The sequence below is a fragment of the Oncorhynchus mykiss genome, chromosome 6 (genome assembly GCF_057628025.1).
Source record: "Oncorhynchus mykiss isolate SJ-2025 chromosome 6, ASM5762802v1, whole genome shotgun sequence".
NCBI lineage: Eukaryota > Metazoa > Chordata > Actinopteri > Salmoniformes > Salmonidae > Oncorhynchus > Oncorhynchus mykiss.
The window spans coordinates 9,012,258-9,032,965 of NC_143027.1; the positions used below are offsets into that span (position 1 = coordinate 9,012,258).

Below are 20,708 nucleotides of genomic sequence, written 5' to 3' on the forward strand. Positions count from 1 at the left end.
CTATACACATTGTGAGATATTTGGCAAAATACAAACATGCCTATATTTCTCTATAGGAAACAATGGGACAACCTCAGAGTTCCATGAGTAGTTTTTTTAATTGTTTACATTTTAACCACAAACAACGTGGGCAGGTCTCATTTCCAACAATAGCAAAGCAGGCATTGTGATGTAGAACAATAAGCTGGAAATAGAATGTTTGGAAGGCAAGTTGGTGCCACGCTGCTCAATAGAACTAATGGGAGCTGGCAGGGTGAAAAATGCCCTCAAATAAGACCTGTTTTTTTTCGTGATTACTTAAACTACGGCAGGCAGCTGGGACATATGGTAATATTATGAAATTGGGCTCCACGGCAGATGCAATTAACTAGTTATCAGAAAAAAAATATTTAAAAATGTAATGTGTCCAGCCTATCTTAACATGATCAAATATACTTGTGAAGACATACACAGTACTCATTTTAGAATTCACACAAATAGACAATTTGCTGACAGATTCCCCGCTCTCATTCTCTCCCCAGTCTCTGTTGAAGGAGCCGCGGCGCCGCGAGCCCAAAGTTAGAAAGGAGCGCCAGTCAAAGAACGGCTCTGGCGGGGAGGAGGACGAGGACAAGGAGATCTGTGACTCCCCCAGGAGCGATGAAAACTCAAACCCCGATGATGACGATGAGGTGGTGCGGCGGCCTAAGAAGTCCAAGAGGCCGGTGGCTGTGGAGGAACCCAGCTCGGAGTCGGATTTAGACCTGGAAGACCTGGACGTGGAAGATGTAGACCGGGTGATGCGGCGACTGCCTGAGAACGCCACGTCGCTCCTGGACTTTGCCAACGCCTCGCAGGGCATCCTGCTGCTCCTCGTGCTCAAACAGCACCTCAAGAACCTTTACAGCTTCTCAGACAGGTGTATATAACGTGACTTATAATACCAATTGCAGGTGCCTCACACATGACATCCCTACTAAGGTTTACAGGCAGACGTGGGTTCAAATACTATTCTAAATCCTTTCAAATACTTCTGTTAGGCTAAAGCATAACATTTTGAGTAGTATTTGAATCCAGGTTCAAATACTCAATCTCTGAGGGCAAAATCTCTTAAATTAATTGATTGTCTGGCTATGACAAACTGCCTTTGAACTCCCCTTGATCACTCATTTGATTGGTTTGATGTGGCTATGGACTGCAGATAATGAATGCACAATGGACAACTCACTCACTTTCTCCTTGTCTGCAGCAAAATCCAGAAGTACTCGCCGACTGAGTCAGCCAAAGTGTACGACAAGGCGGTGAACAGAAAGACAAACGTCCACTTCAAGCCCCGACAGACCATCGACTTCCTGTCCAACAACTGGGCCAACGTGGTGTTCACTCACGATATCAAGACGAGGATAGTCAAGCAGTACCTGGATGTGAGTGTTAGGCTTTGGCACCACCTGCATGTCCCAAACACGGACAGAGTTATACTGCCTCTACTTTCTAGCTAGTCATTTTCAGGTCCCTTTTCAACATTTTCAAGTCTTCACTACTCTTGCAGCATGAATTTATGATTCGGAAGAAAATGTGGATGGATGTTACAAAAAAACGTGCACATGGAATGACCCGATAATCCTCTGCCTCTCTTGTCCCACTAGTTCAAAACCCTGATGGAACACTTGGACCCAGACGAGGAGGACGAGGAGGGCGAGGCGGCACAGGCCAGCGCCAACATCCGGAACAAAGCCATAAGCGCACTGCTTGGAGGGGCCGGCCACGGGCATCTTGCACCAGTAGAGTATGATGAGGATGACGAGAGTGAAGAAGATGAGAGAAACCCTGGGGTGAGACCCACAGCCATGCTTTTCCTTTACCAGCCTTTACCACTAAATATACACACAGCACCTTCAGAAAGGATTCACACCACTTGACTTATTCCACATTTGGTTGTTACTGCTTGAATTTAAAATGGAGTAAATTGAGATTTATTTATTTTTGTCACTGGCCTTCACACAATACCCCATAATGTCAAAGTGATACGTTTTTAGAAATGTTTACAAATTAAAAGCGAAAAGCTGAAATGTCTTTTTAGTCTAAGTATTCATCCCCTTTGTTAAGGCAAGCGTAAATAATACACCTTTTGAGCATAGTGAAGTTATTAATTGCACTACAGAGGTACAGGTGTCCTTCCAAACTCGGTTGCCGGAGAGGAAAGAAACCGCTCAAATGTTTCACCATGAGTTTAGAACAGTTAGTGTAAATGGCTGCGATAGAACTGAGAGTGGATCAAAAAACTGAGAGTGGATCAACAACGTTGTAATTACTCCACAATACAAACCTAATTGAGAGTGAAAAGATAGAAGCCTGTACACAATGACACATTTTTCATCCTGTTTGCACCAAGGAACTAAAGTAATACTGCAAAAAATGTGGCAAAGAAATTAACTTTATATGCTGAATACAAAGTGTTATGTTTGGGGCAAATCCAATACAACACATTACTGAGGACCACTCCATGTTTTCAAGGATGGTGGTGGCTGCATCATGTTATGGTTATGCTTGTAATTGTTAAGGCCATGGGGAGTTTTTCAGGATAAATTAACTGAATGGAGCTACTAGCAAAACCCTAGAGGAAAACCTGGTTGTCTACTTTCCACCAGACACTGGGAGATTAATCCACCTTTCAGCAGGGCAATAACCTAAAACACAAGGCCAAATCTACACTATACAATGTTCCTGAGGGGCCGAGTTACAATTTTTACTTAAATATGCTTGAAAATCTATGGCAAGACCTGAAAATGGTTGTCTAACAATGATCAACAACCAATTTGACAGAGGTTGAAGAATTCTGAAAAGAATAATTGTTAATAAGTGTTATTTTTATGAATGTTTTACAAAAGTTAGAATTTTTCTTCTTTAACAGGGTATTTGGTTTATATCGTTGACAAAAGACGGTTAAATTCATTTTAATCTCACTTTGTAACAGCTAAATGTGTAAAAAGTCAAGGGGTGTGAATGCTTTCTGAAGGCACTGTAAAGCAGCCAAGATGCACTAAAGCATACTGTTTAGTAGCCTAATCTTGGAATTTGGTATCTTTAATCCCTAGATGAATATTTTATAGCTCTGCAACCCAGCCCGAATAAACTCCTGTATGTACCCAGGATAGAGCTCGAATGCAACCGCCTATTCTCTTCTCTCCTCAGTCCTCTCGGCGGGCGAGACGTTCGGGGGACCCCGGGAACCTCAACGAGAGCTTGGACTCTATGGACGTCATCGCCATCCATTGCCCCAAGCACAAGGACCGTCCGCAGCTCGCCCGGGTCATCCAGAAGATCAGCACAGGCTACAGCGTGCATTGGATGTCCGGCTCCTACTCTGGCCCCTGGGCTGACGCCAAGAAACGGGACGGACGCAAAACGGTGCCTTGGGTGGACACTATTAAGGAGTCTGACATCATTTACAAAAAAATCGCCTTGACCAGTAACCACAAACTGAGTAACAAAATGGCGCAGACTTTACGGTCACTGTATGCTGCCAAGGAGGGGACTTCCAGTTAATGAACCCTGCATTGAACCAACACACCCCCTATTTCTACGATCACATCCACCCACCGCCAAACCAGAGGGAAATGTTACTCAAACATTGTTGGAGGCTCCTTCGCTGTTGTGCAGCAGAACCTAGGTTGTTTCATTTCTACTCCCACTGTATTATAGGTTTAACACAAAACTACAAATGTTTATATCTCAGAAAAAATAAAACATCTGTAAAGAAAAAAAAATAGAATAAAATCTTACGTGAATGTTGGAAATTAGTCCTTTTGATGGTCTTATTAAAGTGTTTTTTGAATTTAAACTAGTACCCGGTGGCTTTCTTTAGCTTAGATATTCTCTGAGATCTGATTTTTTTGTTTACTTTTAATTGTCCATGCTGTTAAATGGCAGAGTCTTCTGGGTATAATTTATTATATTTCAAGCCACGCATGCAGTATCTGTGGGCTACTTGCAGGATGATATTTTGTAAAGGTAGATTTTGTTGTATAAGGTCACCCTAGTTGTAAGAGAACAATGGGATCCTAGTCCTTATGGTGGAACAAATACTGCAATAAATTTTCTACTTCTCTTTGTCACTTGTCTTGTTAGTGTTAAATACTTATTTAATTGTTTGAAAAAGAAACTTATGGTCATTATTGTGTGCCGCTTGGAACCCTTAAAAGTAAGCAAATTGCTTTGAACTTGAACGCACGTCCTATCTGACCCATTGCGCTTTCCGTCGAAACTCATGTCGTCACTAGCGTCCGTTGTGCTTAAAGTTTTTGGCGGATTTTTTGACTCGTTAGCTACCTAAGTAAAAACAACATTTTCTGAACGGATTATTTTACATTTATAGAAAATGGAAAGGTACGTATTTATTTGAAAGACGTCTCAATAGGTTGTTGCATCTAATTTATAGCTAGCAATAATTATTTGTAATGCTTCAGGCGAATTCTAACATTACCTAGCTACCGTTAGCTAGTTTGCTAAATTCGTTTATACTTTACAAGTCTAGTAAGTACGTTAATTGTATATTTCCCCAGTGGAATGTCATTCGTTGAAGAATATAGCTAGCTAACGTTATATCACAGGAAATAAGTTAAGTATTTCCATGTGAAAGTGTCATGATGGTGTACATTTCCCCCACGAATGTCGACTGATGTTGCTTTACGTTTTTGAGAACGTTAGGGGTAACGACCACATTTAAAAATACCCAAATGCGAGACAACAGGAAGATTTTACAGGACCGTGTAGTTTTAATGTCACATGCACAAGTACAGTGAAATGCTTTTATTGTAAGCTCTAACCCCCAACAATGCAGTAATAAATAACTATGTAATACACCAAGGTGTCTTAAACACGGATATTGTTAGGCATAAGTTATCTAATAAACAAACCAAAAATAGGCCACGGCATCACTGTCAAGCGTGAATGATGATTATTCACGTTTTAGCAGCGGAATGTCCAAACTGCCGTCTGCATGCTCATTTGATCTCCGTTTCATGAGAATTTTGTATTTACTTGAATTACTGTTTCTTGAGCAGATAAGTGTTCAACTATACTAAACAAAAATATAAACGCAACTTGCAAAGATTTCACTGAGTTACAGTTAATATCTAACCTTTATTTAACTAGGCAAAAAGGAAATCAGTAAATTGAAATTATTGAGTTGTGAGGCCGGTTGGATGTACTGCCAAATTCTCTAAAACGTTGTTGACATTCCTGCAGACAGTATACCATTTTCATACTCCCTCAACTTGATATCTGTGGCATTGTGTTGTGTGACAAAACGGCACATTTTTTAGAGTGGCCATTTATTGTCCCCAGCACAAGGTGCACCTGTGTAATGATCATGCTGTTTAATCAGCTTGCCACACCTGTCAGGTGGACGGATTATCTTGGCAAAGGAGAAAGCTTTATGTCCGTATGGAACATTTCTGTTATTTTATTACAGCTCATTAAAATAATGGGACCAACACTACATGTTGTGTTTATATTTTTGTTCACTAAATATAACCTTCCTGTATTTTGTTTTAATCAAAGCACATTCTTCCCAGTGGCGCACGCTGTTGAGCATTTGGCCGCATGATATGTGTATATATATTTTTTTTATGCTCTTAAGCTAACGTCCTATGAGGTGATGTTTTTGGTGTAACAGTAATGCTATGCTATTATACTTGGTTATGTTATTTAGAATACAAATGAATCATTTTGATCTTCCAAGGCATTGATTCAGCTTTGATCTAAACTAGGGATTGTCAACTTCGATGTGGGGTGGGGTCCTTTAGTGAGAGGTCTAATGCTTTTATATTTAATTCTGCCCTCCGAATTCATATTCATTATAATAAATAGGCCCATTTAATTTGGTCTGGGTTGCCGTTACAATGAAATGTTTTTTTGCTCATATAACAATAAAAAAAACACGTTGCTAGGTATAGGCAAGGACATAAGCAAAAAGGTACACTGGGATATGACTAAAGAGTTAATCAGGGTGATTTCTGCACAAATAGACATTTAATTTTGGATTGGAGATGCTTAATTTCCCTTCCATGGTAATAAGATCTTATCAAAAAATAACTTTCTATTAGCATTTATTGTGGTGAGATTATTTTCTTTCAGGATATTTTTTTATTTAATCCGGTTGGCTAGTTGAGAACAAGTTCTCATTTACAGCTGCAACCTGGCTAAGATAAGGCAAAGCTGTGCGACACAAACAACAAAGTTACACATGGAATAAACGAACATAGTCAATAATACTATAGAAAATTCTATATACAGTGTGTGCAATTGAGGTAGGATAAGGGAGGTAAGGCAATAAATAGGCCATAGTGGCAAAATAGTTCAAATTTAGCAGTTAAACACTGGGAGTGATAGATGTGCAGAAGATGAGTGTGCAAGTAGAGATACTGGGGTGCAAAGGAGCAAAATAAATAACAGTATGGGGATGAGATAGTTGGATGGGCTATGTACAGGTGCAGTGATCTGTGAGCTGCTCTGACAGCTGGTGCTTAAAGTTAGTGAGGGAGATAAGTCTCCAGCTTCAGTGATTTTTGCAGTTCGTTCCAGTCATTGGCAGCAGAGAGCTGTAAGGAAAGGCGGCCAAAGGAGGAATTGGCTTTGGGGGTGACCATTGAAATATACCTGCTGGAGCGCATGCTGTGGGTGGGTGCTGCTATGGTGACCAGTGAGCTAAGGCGGGGCTTTACCTAGCAGAGACTTATAGATGACCTGGAGCCAGTGGGCTTGGCGACGAATATGAAGCGAGAGCCAGCCAACGAGAGCATACGGGTCGCAGTGGTGGGTAGTGTATGGGGCTTTGGGACAAAATGGATGGCATTGTGATAGACTGCATCCAATTTGCTGAGTAGTGTTGGAGGCTATTTTGTAAATGACATTGCCGAAGTCGAGGATCGGTAGTATGGTCAGTTTTACGAGGGTATGTTTGGCAGCATCAGTGAAGGATGCTTTGTTGCGAAATAGGAAGCCGATTCTAGATTTAATTTTGGATTGGAGATGCTTAATGTGATTCTGGAAGGATAGTTTATTAATCACGATACCGATTAATCGGCCAATTTTATTTTTTTAAATTATTTAAAAAAAATATATATATATATATACGCACACATTTTTGTAATAATGACAATTGCAAAAATACTGAATGAAAAATGAACACTTGTTTTAACTTAATATAGTACAGAAATAAAATCAATTTAGTCTCAAATAACATGAGAACATATGTTAAAACGAACCACCAGCTTTCATGGGTCTTCAATATTCCCAGTTAAGAAGTTTTAGGTTGTAGTGCAGAAAGCAGAGCTTTTCTGCATGGTCCCATCAGTCTGCTCCTCCACTTATCATAAATGATTCCCACCTCACTAAACACTCTCGCTTGGGACTGAAGAAGGTGGGGGACAGAGAAACTTATTTGCCAGTGGAGTGAGTGATTGAAGTCTGTCCTCATTCTGCTTCCACCACTCCAAAGGCAAGCCGCTCTTTCTGTCAATGACAGGCTCTGTGAGGTAACGCTCCAACTCAATTTCAAAACTGCCCTAGACTTCAGCCCTGCCCTCTTGGCTTCCAAGGATTCTAGTGTAGAGGCTGTCCACCAGACTGGGTGGCTGATCTACCTGGACTCTTTGCTTTTTTGCACCTGGATCTGGGTCCTCCTCTTCACTCGTCCCATCTGCTGTGGCTCTGGGGTTTTGTTTCCTTAGTAGGTCAGACTCCTCCTTCAGCCACTATTTTGCTTTCTCTAGTGCTGTCCCTGAGGTGAAGGCATAGCTCTTGTAATGTGGATCCAGGACAGTTGCCAGCACCAGGCACTTTGTCTCCTCGGCCTTGGAGAACCTCCTTGTCAGACTGTCCAACATGGTCTTCTGTAAGGTTTTGATGCATTGAGTAGAATAACCCTCCTGCTGTAGCATCAGCTTCAGCACCGACACACTGGGGATGATGCATGCTGCTGTAGAGTTGGGAGTGGCTCATCTCCAGTGTCACCTCCTCCATAGGTGCCAGAGTCTCAATTAGGTTAGAGACAATGTCCCACTGTGCAGCAGACAAACCGCTGATGTGTCCGTATTCACCTGCATACGCATTCAGTGCACGCCTCTGTTCAAACATCCTCTGCAACATTTGTAGTGTTGAGTTCCAGTGAGTATGAACTGTTTGGATGATGCTGTTTTTGGGAAGGCCCAAGCTCTTCCTGAATGGCCCTCAGCCTCTGTTTGGCCAGTACAGAATGGTCAAAGTGAGTTGCACAGCTCTTCAACATGACAATAATGTCTAGCACAGCTCTCTGACTGGATAGGCCATCATTGATTACAAGCTATAGGGTGTGTGCACTGCAGCTGAAGTCTGGAAGCTCTGCCAGTCTCATACCTTTCACCATGTTTGGCCCACTGTCCCTGAGGACCAGCACTACACGTCCCTGTGTGGATTTCCTAGTATTCCAACATGGTCAAAAACATCTCTCTGATGTAGTTTCCTGTGTGTGATCCATTCATAGTCTTGACATTCAGCACATCCTGCTTTCTTGTCCAAACATTGTCAATGAAATGTCCAGTAAGGCTCATCGGGGATTCTGTAGTGCCTGACCAGCAGTCCGTTGTGAATGCCATGGGTGGAGCGTTCCCTGGTGCCACCAGATTCTTCACTTTCATCACAACTCTTTCATGTGTTTATATCTAGCATTTCTGTGCTAAATACATTTTTTTCTTTGATCCTGTACCAGGGTTCAGCAAGAGTAATCAGCTGCTGAAAACCAACGCCAGACACCACTGTGAATGGCTGGTTGTCCGTATCAATCATCTCAATAATTGCTACATCCATCTTCTTGGCCCTTGGGTCTTTGTCCTGCCATGTTGCTTGTTTATTAAAAAGTTGTAAGATTGTAGCCTGCGATGTGTCTATCACTTTTTCCTTGTGGAAGAATTTGCATTTGCTTTTTTCATCATTGCTTCCTTAGGGGCTTTTGGGTGGGTGTTCTTAAGGTGATTGCACAGGTTGGTGGTATTTTTTGATTTAGCCATTGCTGACCCCATGCTCACATCTTCATCACAAGTAAGACACCTTGCTTTCCCTGGTGCCAATTCCATGTAATAGTCCCACACTGGTGCTCTGCTTTTCTCTGCCATCTGTAAAACACACACACAGCTCTGAAGTGACAACGATACTGAAGAGTCTGCTTAGGAGACAAATACTCTCAACTGTTTGAATAAAACTAGAGTTTAAGTTACCTGTGATGAATGTTGAAAACAGAAACTGTAATTTCTATACGCAGGAAATCCTATTTTAATAATGGACATGGTAAGAATTGACTACCAAAGTGCGAGTCATAATTCCCGTGACACCTTCTAGAAAAATCTGAAAAGCGGTTCATTCATTCATTCCATAAGATATTTTTAGATTCACTTAACATAAGGTCTGTGTTTCGTGTAGGCTTACACCACCGTGCCAATTTTATAACTGTGTAGATATCCATAGTAGAGTTCGACCGATTATGATTTTTCAACGCAGATACCGATTATTGGAGGACCAAAAAGGCTGATACCGATTAATTGGACGATTATTATTTTTTTTTTGTTTTTGTAATAATGACAATTACAACAATACTGAATGAACACTTATTTTAACTTAATATAATACATCAATAAAATAAATTTAGCCTCAAATAAATAATGAAACATGTTCAATTTGGTTTAAATAATGCAAAAACAAAGTGTTGGAGAAGAAAGTAAAAGTGCAATATGTGCTATGTAAGAAAGCTAACGTTTCAGTTCCTTGCTCAGAACATGAGAACATATGAAAGCTGGTGGTTCCTTTTAACATGAGTCTTCAATATTCTCAGGTAAGAAGTTTTAGGTTGTAGTTATTATAGGACTATTTCCCGCTATACCATTTGTATTTCATTAACCTTTGACTATTGGATGTTCTTATAGGCACTTTAGTATTGCCAGTGTAACAGTATAGCTTCCGTCCCTCTCCTCTCTCCTCGCTCCTCCCTGGGCTCAAACCAGCAACACAATGACAATTAGCGCGCGCTAACTAGCTAGCAATTTTAATTCGGTTACACAAGCCTCATCTCGGGAGTTGATAAGCTTGAAGTCATAAACAGAGCAATGCTTGACGCACAACGAAGAGCTGCTGTCAAAACGCACGAAAGTGCTGTTTGAATGAATGTTTACACGCCTGCTTCTGCCTACCACCGCTCAGTCAGATACTTAGATACTTGTATGCTCAGTCAGATACTTAGATACTTGTATGCTCAGTCAGATTATATGCAACGCAGGACACGCTAGATAATATCTAGTAATATCATCAACCATGTGTAGTTAACTAGTGATTATGATTGATTGATTGTTTTTTTATAAGATAAGTTTAATGCTAGCTAGCAACTTACATTGGCTTACTGCATTCGCGTAAAAGGCAGTCTCCTTGTGGAGTGCAACGAGAGAGGGGCAGGTTGTTATTGCGTTGGACTCGTTAACTGTATGGTTGCAAGATTGTGTCCCCTGAGCTGACACGGTGAACATCTGTCGTTCTGCCCCTGAACAAGGCAGTTAACCCACCATTCCTAGGCCGTCATTTAAAATAAGAATGTGTTCTTAACTGACTTGCCTAGTTAAATAAAGGTATAAAAAACAAATATATATATATATATATATACATATCGGTACCCAAAAATACAGATTTCCGATTGTAATGAACTTGAAATCGGCCCTAATTAATCGGCCATTCCGATTAATCGGTCAACCTCTAATCCATAGGACAAGGTAACTCTGATCAATATTGTCTCCTCGTGGAGTGCAATGTAATCAGGTGGTTAGAGCGTTGGACTAGTTAACTGTAAGGTTGCAAGATTGAATCCCCGAGCTGACAAGGTAAAAATCTGTCGTTCTGCCCCTGAAAAGGACAGTTAAGCCCGGCTGATTTGTAGGGGTCCAGATTTTGCAGCTCTTTCAGAACATCAGCTGACTGGATTTGGGAGAAGGAGAAATGGGGAAGGCTTGGGCGAGTTGCTGTGGGGTTTACAGTGTTGTTGACCGGGGTAGGGGTAGCCAGGGGGAAAGCATGGCCAGCCGTAGAAAAATGCTTATTGAAATTCTCAGTAGTAAATGTCAGTTGGCTTTTCATAGCCGATCATTGAGAGTATCTCTACCGCTCCTGCTGTCTCTAGAGAGTTGAAAACAGCAGGTCTGGGACAGGTGGCACATCTGGTGAACTGGTCAGGGTTCCATAACCACAGGCAGAACAGTTGAAACTGGAGCAGCAGCACGGCCAAGTGGACTGGGGACAGCAAGGAGTTATCAGGCCAGGCAGTCTTGAGGCATGGTCGTAGGGCTCAGGTCCTCCGAGAGAGAAATAAAGAATTACAGAGAGCATACTTAAATTCACACAGGACACCGGATAAGACAGGAGAAATACTCCAGTTATAACAGACTGACCCTAGCCACCGACACAAACTACTGCAGCATAAATACTGGAGGCTGAGACAGGAGGGGTCAGGAGACACTGGCCCCATCCGATGATACCCCCAGACAGGGCCAAACAGGCCCTCTCTTACCGATGGCGGATATGATAACGGTTAGGCCTTGTGCAGGGGGAATGCAGGGCTGTTGACCGGGGAAGGGTTATCCAGGTGGAAAGCATGGCCAGCTGTAGAAAAATCCTTATTGAAATTCTCAATTATTGTGGATTTGATATGAACAGGACATGAATGTTTGGTTGTGTGCCAAAATGCCTGACTGTCCCGCACAGTCTGGGACTATGTCACCCTAGTAAGTGGGTGACCCATCTCAGTTCCGGCTAGTATGCCCATCTTTCATTGTTCATATGAAGGCATTTGCAGTTAGTTGACTGGTTTGGGAAACATTTGCTATCCTATTTAAACATTAACTGTTCTGGCTATCCATGTATAGCCTACATGTATTTTTCTGCCTATGTCTTTTCTTCATTCTTTCACCAGGTCCAGGATGAACCGAGCATCCAGCAGTAGGCTCTCTGAGCTCCCTCAAAGAGTTGAAAGCAACAGAATGAGCATGGTTTATGCAACACCGCAGAGGTTAGTGTTCACACAAACGTCAATGGAAGTTGCTTTATGGGATATGTATTTGCTAATACAGTGAGCATATCAATATTTGTTCACAGCAAACAATCCTTCGGAAAGTTGAACATTCCTAAACCCCAGTCTGTCACATCCGAGAGAAGAACCAGCTTTTTTGGTAGTCGGTAAGTCCCTACACTGACTAAAATACCATGATACACGTAGTTCTCTATCACTGTCACCATGCGAGACAAAGACTATTCCTGTTAGTGAATCCATATGGTTGGGAGCCATTTCTCACTGCCAAGTTCAGTGGTTCCCAACTCCAGTCCTCGAGTCCCTCAGACAGTACAGGTTTTTATTGTAGCTCTGGACATGTTCACACTGCAGGCCTTACTGCTTTTCAGGACCAGTGGGGCTGGCATGGCTCGCAACAGCGCCTTTGGAGCCTTTGGGGGTGCAGAGAAGATGAAGGATCCCCGGCCCTTACACGATAAGGCCTATGTTCAGCAGTGCATCAGACAGTTGTGTGAGGTATGGATTCCTAATATACGCACATTTTTAAAACATCAATTTCACTGAACTTTTAAGTCTTTCAAGACCGGCCCGAATATTTATAAAGTATCTCAGAGTAGGAGTGCTGCTCTAGGATCAGTTGTCACTTTTATATCCTCATGAGTAAGATTCTATGACCTGGGGGGGTCTGGTCCTAGATCAGCACTCTTTGACAAAGGCACATCATTTCCCTCGTTCTCCTCTAGTTTCTGTCAGAGAAGGGCTTTCCGGGTTCAATGTCAGTCAAGTCTCTCCAGTCGCCCTCCACCAAGGAGTTCCTAAAGATCTTTGAGTTCATCTACTGCCTCCTGGACCCCACCTTCCAGATGCCCACCTCCAAAGTGGAGGAAGAGGTCCCCAGGATTCTCAAAGACTTGGGGTAAATAGTGGTTAGAGTGTTGGGCCAGTAATCGAAAGGTTGCTGGATTGAATCCCTGGGCAGACAAGGTAAAAAAAATATCTGTCATTCTGCCCCTGAACAAGGGAGTTAACCCACTGTTCCCTGGTAGGCTGTCGTTGTAAATAATAATTTGTTCTTAACTGACTTGCCTAGATAAATAAAGGTTGGCCAAAGGTAGTGCCCTACATAGAGAATATGGTGCTATTTGGGACTCAGATGTGATCATTTGCTGTTTGCATCTGGTTTTTGTACGCTAGCCCATTCCTCATTCTATGATACTGACTGTATATTTCTGATGGCAGGTATCCATTTGTTCTCTCCAAAAGTTCCATGTACTCTGTGGGGGCACCACATACATGGCCACAGGTCTTGGGGGCTGTTGTCTGGCTCATCGATACTGTGAAGGTGGGTATTAGTACAGCAGAGTACTACCTAATCTCTAAACTCATTAATAACATTAACTGTCTAAATGAAGGTTTGAATAATGAGAGATGTTTATAAAAACATTTTTTATAAGGATCCCCATTAGCCGACGCCAATGGCGACCACTAGTCTTACTGGGCTTCGACATAACGAAATCCTTTACAATTGACATATTTAAAAACATTGACATGGATTGTGTGTGCATCTATTAGTTACACTTGTCAATACGTGAACAACAAAGTTAGGTCACATGGGGCAGAGGCCCTGTGCAGTGAACGGTTACTTTATTTTTGAAACCAGGTTTGTTGTTCACTTGCTCCATGTAAGATGGGAGTTCCATGCAGTTGTGGCTCTGTATAATACTGTATGTTTCCTTGAATTTGTTCTGGTTGTTTTGCAGGTCTTTTGCTGTATGAGTGATCAGGACCTGCTCTTTGCTGATTTCTCTGACGGAAGCACTGAGATTGAAGACGGGGTTGAGTTCAACAAGGTACAGAAACAACTTACTCACAACAAAACCATTTAGGATGTTAGGTCTCTATTTGACCCTGGACGCTCTTTTCCGTTTCTAGCTCTTTCTGGACTACACTGCTGAAACCTACAACAAGTTCATGCAAGGAGCGGATACGTTTGATGAAGAGGATGCAGATTATCTTGCTAAACTAAGTAAGCAGTGATGACAAAGTCATTGTTTCTAATTGTGAGTTGTGCCTTTTCCTTCCAAATGAACATGTGAAAAATAACCAGCAACAAGCGCATAAAACGCCAACTTATATTTACAGAGAGACTTTACAACGTTGACGAAGGGCTTCTCGCATCCATGGAGGAGAAGTACAGGATTCTGAGTGGTGAGGTTGAGCGACTGGAGAAAGAAAGTCAAACGGTTCGTCCTTTTAATCTAAGGTCTGTATATACAGTGCATTCGGAAAATATTCCACATTTTGTTATGTTACAGCCTAATTATCAAATGTATAAAATATTTTCCCTCATCAACTTACACACAATACCCCATAATGACAACGGTAAACATTTTTACGTGTTAACTTGGACTCCAAGTTGTGGTAAATTCAATTGATTGGACATGATTTGGAAAGGCATACATCTGTCTATATACGGTCCCACAGTTGACAGATCAAAAATCAAGCCATGAGGTCGACGGAATTGTCCGTAGAGCTCCGAGACAGGATTGTGTCGAGGCACAGATCTGGAGAAGCGTACCAAAAAATGTCTGCAGCATTGCAGGTTCCCAAGTTCAGTGGCCTCCATAATTCTTAAATGGAAGACACAAAGACTTTTCCTAGAGCTTGCTGCCCGGCCAAAATGAGCAATCAGGGGAGAAGGGCCTTGGTCCAGAGTTCCTCTTTGGAGATGGGTGAACCTTCCAGAAGAACACTCATCTCTGCAGCACTCCACCAATCAGGCCTTTATGGTAGAGTGGCCAGATGGAAGCCACTTGTCAGTAAAAGGCACATGACAGCCCGCTTGGAGTTTGCCAAAAGGCACCTAAAGGACTCTGACCATGAGAACCAAGATTCTCTGGTCTGATGAAACCAAGATCTGAAATCTTTGACCTGAATGCCAAGTGTCACGTCTGGAGGAAACCTGGCACTATCACTACTGTGAAGCATGGTGATGGCAGCATCATGCTGTGGGGATGTTTTTCAGCGGCAGGGACTGGGAGACTAGTCAGGATCGAGGGAAAGATGAACGGAGAAAAGTACAGAGAGGTCCTTGCTGAAAACCTGTTCAGGACCTCAGACGAAGATTCACCTTCCAACAGGACAACAAGCACACAGCCATGGCAACGCAGGAGTGGCTTTGGGCAACAAGTCTCTGAATATTCTTGAGTTGCCCTGACAGAGCCCGGACTTGAACCCGATAGAACATCTCTGGAGAGACCTGAAAATAGATGTGCAGTGATGGTCCCCATCCAACCTGACAGAGCTTAAGATGATCTGCAGAGAAGAATAGGAGAAACTCCCCAAATAGATTTGTGCCAAGCTTGTAGTGTCATACCCAAGAAGTCTCAAGGCTGTAATTGCTGCCAAAGGTGCTTCAACAAAGTACTGAGTAAAGGGTCAGAATACTTATGTAAATGTGATATTTCGTTTTTTTATTTTGCTAAAATGTGCTACAATTGATAGAAATTGTGTTTGCTTTGTCATTACGGGGTGTTGTGTGTATTTTGATGAGGGTGAAAAATCACAATTGAATCTATTCTTGAATGGAACAAATGTGCCAAAAGTCAAGTGGTCTGAATCCTTTCCGAATGCACTGTATTTATAGATTTCTATATTATTTATAGACGTTCTGCGACTGAATATTGTACACATCTCACCTAGTTTAAGCAGTCTGTAAACGTGCCAGTTACGTTTGAACAGAGCCATTTGATTCACTATATTTCTAACCATTTTGTTCACTTTGGAGCAGGACCGATTGATGGTCAAAAGAACGGAGAAAGTCAAACTTCAGACAGACCTGCAGAAGCTGCAGAGTTATCGCAGTAACCTGGAGTCTTTCAAAGCCAACCTGGAGAACAAAGCCTCTGGATTGGCCGAGGAGCTGGAAGCATCGGGTAAAAAAAACATGACCAAACATTGCTACTCTCGTGGTTTAGCTGGTCTTGCGGTATTGATGCAGCCTTCCTGGACACTTTTCTCTTTCTAAAGTGTCTGCATATGTGGTCTACTGCCCTTTGACACATCTCTCTATCTGTCCCCACTTCCTCTCATTCCCTGTTTAAACGAAATGTGAAAATCCATTAAAATATACCTTTTTTTAAATTGCTACTCTCCTGGAAATCCTGAAACGTTGTCCTGTGTAGGACTGCAAGTGGAGACCCTAAAACAGGAGGAGTCCCGGCTCCAACACATCTTGTCCACCCAGAAGTTCACTCCCGCAGACATTGAGAGGATCAACTGGGAGAAGAGGGAGCTGCAGCAGACCATCAACAGCCTGAGCAAGAGCCTGGAGCAGGCCGAGCAGCACATGTGGAACGAGGAGATCGCTCTGGCCAAGGCCAAGGAGACGGTAAGGAATAGGATGCTGGCCTGATACGACTGCATTCTATACTCATCTGTCTGATAAAGGTTCAATAAGTCTTTTATTTTTTAAATGACAGTCGTCTCAGTCTTATCCACTGCTAATGATTTAGGCCGAAGTGAAGCTGGCCGAGTACCACAAGCTTGCCCGCAAACTGAAGCTCATCCCTGTGTCTGCCGAGAACGCATGCGGCCACGACTTTGAGATCAGGACCTCCACAGAATACGGACCGTCCACCATGGTTCAATGCAGAACACAAATTCAAGTATGGCGATTTAGTTCTCATCGAATAATCGCTTTATTACAACAGGTGTGTGTTGTTTCTGGACCTAATTCTGTGGCTTATTCTCTACAGCAACTACTGAGGAAACTGATCACTGATGTGGACGAGGAGTGTAGTCGACTGACAGACATGAAACTAAGCCTGGAGGAGTCCATAGAACAGGTATCGAGACATTTCACTGTGTTTCTTAGAAGTCCGAAGGTTTTGTCCCATTTTTTGGGTGTTTTTTTTTTCTTAAACATGGGTCTTTTTTCTCTTTGAGGTGAATTCCAATATTTCAGATAAAGCGAATGACTTGAAACAACTGAGAGAGCAAATCCGTAGGCTCGACGAGCAGCTCGAACAAGACATGCAGGTGGGTTATATTTTCAATATTACAAATGTTTGAATATTGTATACAGGAACCCATCTGAAATATTGCTTCACAGGCCAGTCATTTATTGATCAGGAAGTGGTGTCAAAGTGAATCATTGGTCCATCCAAGGTTTTCCTAGACAGCTCATTGTCTTATAAGGACCATCATGGAACCAGCTTTTCTTGTTCTCCTCAATTATTTAAATGTATTGTATCTACATCTGTGGTTAAATTGTGTTTTTGATCATTTAGGGTTTCTGGGATGTTGATTTTGACTTCAGCCATGACCAATCTTCCAAAGCACTTCATGGCTAAAGACGAGAGTGCTACGGGTCGGTAGTCATTTAGCCAGGTTTACCATAGTGTTCTTGGGCACAGGCACTATGGTGGTCTGCTTAAAACATGTTGGTATTACAGACTCGGACAGGGAGAGGTTGAACATGTCAGTGAAGACACATGCTAGTTGGTCAGCGCATGCTTGCAGTACACGTCCTGGTAATCCGTCTGGCCCTGCGGCCTTGTGAATGTTTTTTAAGGGTCTTACTCACATTGGCTGCGGAGAGTGTGATCACACAGTCTTCTGGTACAGCTGGTGCTCTGATGCATGTTTCAGTGTTATTTGCCTCGAAGCGAGCATAGAAGTAGTTTAGCTCGCCTGGTAGGCTCATGTCACTGGGCAGCTCTCGGCTGTGCTTCCCATTGTAGTCTGTAATGGTTTGCAAGCCCTGCCACATCCGACGAGCATCAGAGCCGGTGTAGTAAGACTCAATCTTGTATTGCCTGTTTGATGGTTCGTCGGAGGGCATAGCGGGATTTCTTATAAGTTTCCAGGTTAGAGTCCCACTCCTTGAAAGTAGCAGCTCTAGCCGTTAGCTCAGTGCGGATGCTGTCTGTAATCCATGGTTTCTGGTTGGGGTATGTACGTACGGTCACTGTGAGGACGACGTCATCGATGCACTTATTGATGAAGCCATTTATTTTAAATGTATTGTTTCCACATCTGTGGTTAAATTGTGTTTTTATCATTTATAAAAATGACATCCCTCTCTCTGTGGTGTGTGTGTGTGTGTAGGACATTGCCCATGAGGAGCAGAAGTGGTCTACTGAGATGGAGTCTGTGGAGACCCACCGCAAGCTGCTGGAGAAGAAGGTGACCCTGGGCTATGATGAGTCTGTGGAGCAGCTGAAAGCTGCACAGCAACAGTGAGTAGTGCTCCTTCTACCAATTATTTTGGACCAAATCACAATGGTGAGGGCTACAGGGCTTAGTTTCAAGTTTTATTGTCACGGGCACAACTACAGTGAAATGCCTTTCTTTCCTGACTGACATGGCAGTAATCAATATCAGTAGTAAAAATATTATACTAATGTAAAGTAGGAAAAAAACACACGAGAAATAGAACCATGAATAACATGAGACAGTAAATAAGCTACTGTTTATATACAGGGTCAGTTCCAATACCATATTTACAATGTGCAGAGATACAAGGGTTAAACTAGCGTCCTGTCCAGGGGGTGTGCTTGTACATCAAGCTGCCTCACACAACAAAAACAGGAGATATGCTCCTGCCCTATGAGCTGTTCTGGCCCGGACAATGATACTTTATTTGCGTATGGTATGTTTAGGGCTTTACAATTATTTCACAACCACATGAAGTTTGTTTTCATTGTTCATATCTAAAAATAGACCCCCCCCCCACCACCACAGTATTTTCTTTCTACTCCACAGGTACCATCTTGTCCTGCAAGAAACCAATGAGGAGCGGCGGACTGTGGTTAACAACCTTGCCAGTGTGTTAACCACGGCTGCCAACCACCTGTCCATTGTAGAGGTCAGTCTCCATCTTGCCCCTAACCTGCCCCTAATATTTATTTTATTCCTTGCCTTGATATTCCTTTTTACAATAACAACTTGATTTGACAACGACTGTCTTTCTGAGCCTGAAATTCACATTGTGATCATTTCCAGAAATTCTTAGAGGATCAACACAAGCGAGTAGACAGGGTGTACGCGGAAGCTTTCCGGGAGGACGAGGTGGACATTCAGAAGATGAAGGACATTATGGAGAGCTTCATCGCTAAAGTAAATAGCATGTAGTTCCATGCTTTACTATAAAAGCTGACATGAGCTCTAACTCTTTACTTGGTTATTCCATTCATTCCATTGGAACCATCCCAGCGGGCAAAACTTGGTTTAGTGACGTTGTGACAACAGAACCTAGTTGAAATGACATCATTGACAACCAGTTTTGCCTGTTGGGATGAGTGCAGCTTTTCTTCTCTTCTAAGTGACGTCTTTACTGACCACGGTGAGCAGAACATCAGTTCCAAAGGGCCACACCATCTTCTGCAGTTTCCCTGGTCACTGCTCTAAAGCATTGGGAACTTGTGAGGCCAGATGGGAAGACTGTATTGGGTGCTGGTAGAAAACATGTTTCAATAGGAGTTTTACTTTGTTCAAGCACCCCTGGGTTAGATAATGGGTGTTCTGTTAAACCTAAATAAAAAGTATTTTATTGTTGTCTTGTGTTTCTCATCTGTCTAGCCACTAGAGGGCAGTGTACGGCTACATTTACATTACAGCAGTTTCTGGTCGGCTGGAATATTTTTAAAATTTAACCTTAATTTAACTTGGAAAGTCAGTTAAGAACAACTTATTTTCCAATGACAGCCTACCGGAGAACAGTGGCTTAACTGCCCTTTTCAGGGCAGAATGACAGATTTGTAGCTTGTCAGCTCGTGGATTCGTTCCAGCAACCTTTTGTTTACTGGCCCAACTCTCTAACCACTAAGCTACCTGCCGCCAAATATACACTACCGTTCAAAAGTTTGGGGTCACTTAGAAATGTATTTGTTTTTGAAAGAAAAGCAACAAAAAAATGTCAATTTAAAATGATATAAAATGTATCAGAAATCCAGTGTAGGCATTGTTAATGTTGTAAATTACTTTTGTCGCAGGAAACAGTTGGTATTTTATGGAATATCTACATAGGCGTACAAGAGGCCCATTATCAGCAACCATCACTTCCAGTCTCAGTGAAGAGGTGACTCTGGGATGCTGGCCTTCTCGGCAGTGTTCCTCTGTCCAGTGTCTGGGTTCTTTTGCCCGTCTTAATCTTTTCTTTTTATTGGCCAGTCTGAGATGTGACTTTTTCTTTGCTACTCTGCCTAGAAGTCCAGCATCCTGGAGTCGCCTCTTCACAGTTGACATTGAGACTGGTGTTTTGTGGGTACGATTTAATGAAGCTGCCAGTTGAGGACTTGTAAGGCGTCTGTTTCTCAAACTAGACACTAATGTACTTGTCCTCTTGCTCAGTTGTGCACCGGGGCCTCCCACTCCTCTTTCTATTCTGGTTACAGGCAGTTTGCGCTGTTCTGTGAAGGGAGTAGTACACAGCGTTGTACCAGATTTTCAGTTTCTTGGCAATTTCTCGCACGCCTATGTAGATATTCCATAAAAATACGCTGTTTCCAGCTACAAGTCATTAACCATGTCTACACAGTATTTCTGATCAATGTATGTTATTTTAATGGACCAAAAACAAGGACATTTCTAAGTGACCAAAAACAAGGACATTTCTAAGTGACCAAAAACAAGGACATTTCTAAGT

At 42.4% G+C, this 20,708-nt stretch overlaps 2 protein-coding genes across 2 annotated transcripts in view; both read left to right on the top strand.

Annotated features, from left to right (window-relative positions):
• Nucleotides 1–4,094, top strand: part of nipbla (NIPBL cohesin loading factor a) — a 50,139-nt gene extending 46,045 nt beyond the window's left edge. Inside the window, exons 45-48 of the mRNA XM_036979360.2 lie at nucleotides 522–898; nucleotides 1,229–1,403; nucleotides 1,626–1,811; nucleotides 3,172–4,094. Of these exons, the coding sequence (XP_036835255.2) occupies nucleotides 522–898; nucleotides 1,229–1,403; nucleotides 1,626–1,811; nucleotides 3,172–3,525 (1,092 nt within the window). The 3' untranslated portion in view covers nucleotides 3,526–4,094. The remainder of the gene's footprint in view (nucleotides 1–521; nucleotides 899–1,228; nucleotides 1,404–1,625; nucleotides 1,812–3,171) is intronic.
• A 130-nt stretch (nucleotides 4,095–4,224) lies between these two features.
• On the top strand, nucleotides 4,225–19,618 carry LOC110525223 (kinetochore protein NDC80 homolog). Its single transcript, XM_021605187.3, has 17 exons — nucleotides 4,225–4,365; nucleotides 11,963–12,058; nucleotides 12,145–12,225; nucleotides 12,448–12,574; nucleotides 12,802–12,974; nucleotides 13,298–13,400; nucleotides 13,819–13,908; nucleotides 13,991–14,084; nucleotides 14,201–14,301; nucleotides 15,849–15,993; nucleotides 16,243–16,448; nucleotides 16,573–16,725; nucleotides 16,816–16,905; nucleotides 17,006–17,098; nucleotides 18,170–18,300; nucleotides 18,827–18,929; nucleotides 19,067–19,618. The coding sequence occupies exons 1-17, from the start codon at nucleotides 4,358–4,360 to the stop codon at nucleotides 19,193–19,195; spliced, it is 1,923 nt and encodes a 640-aa protein (XP_021460862.1). The 5' UTR covers nucleotides 4,225–4,357; the 3' UTR covers nucleotides 19,196–19,618.
• Nucleotides 19,619–20,708: the final 1,090 nt, after the last annotated feature.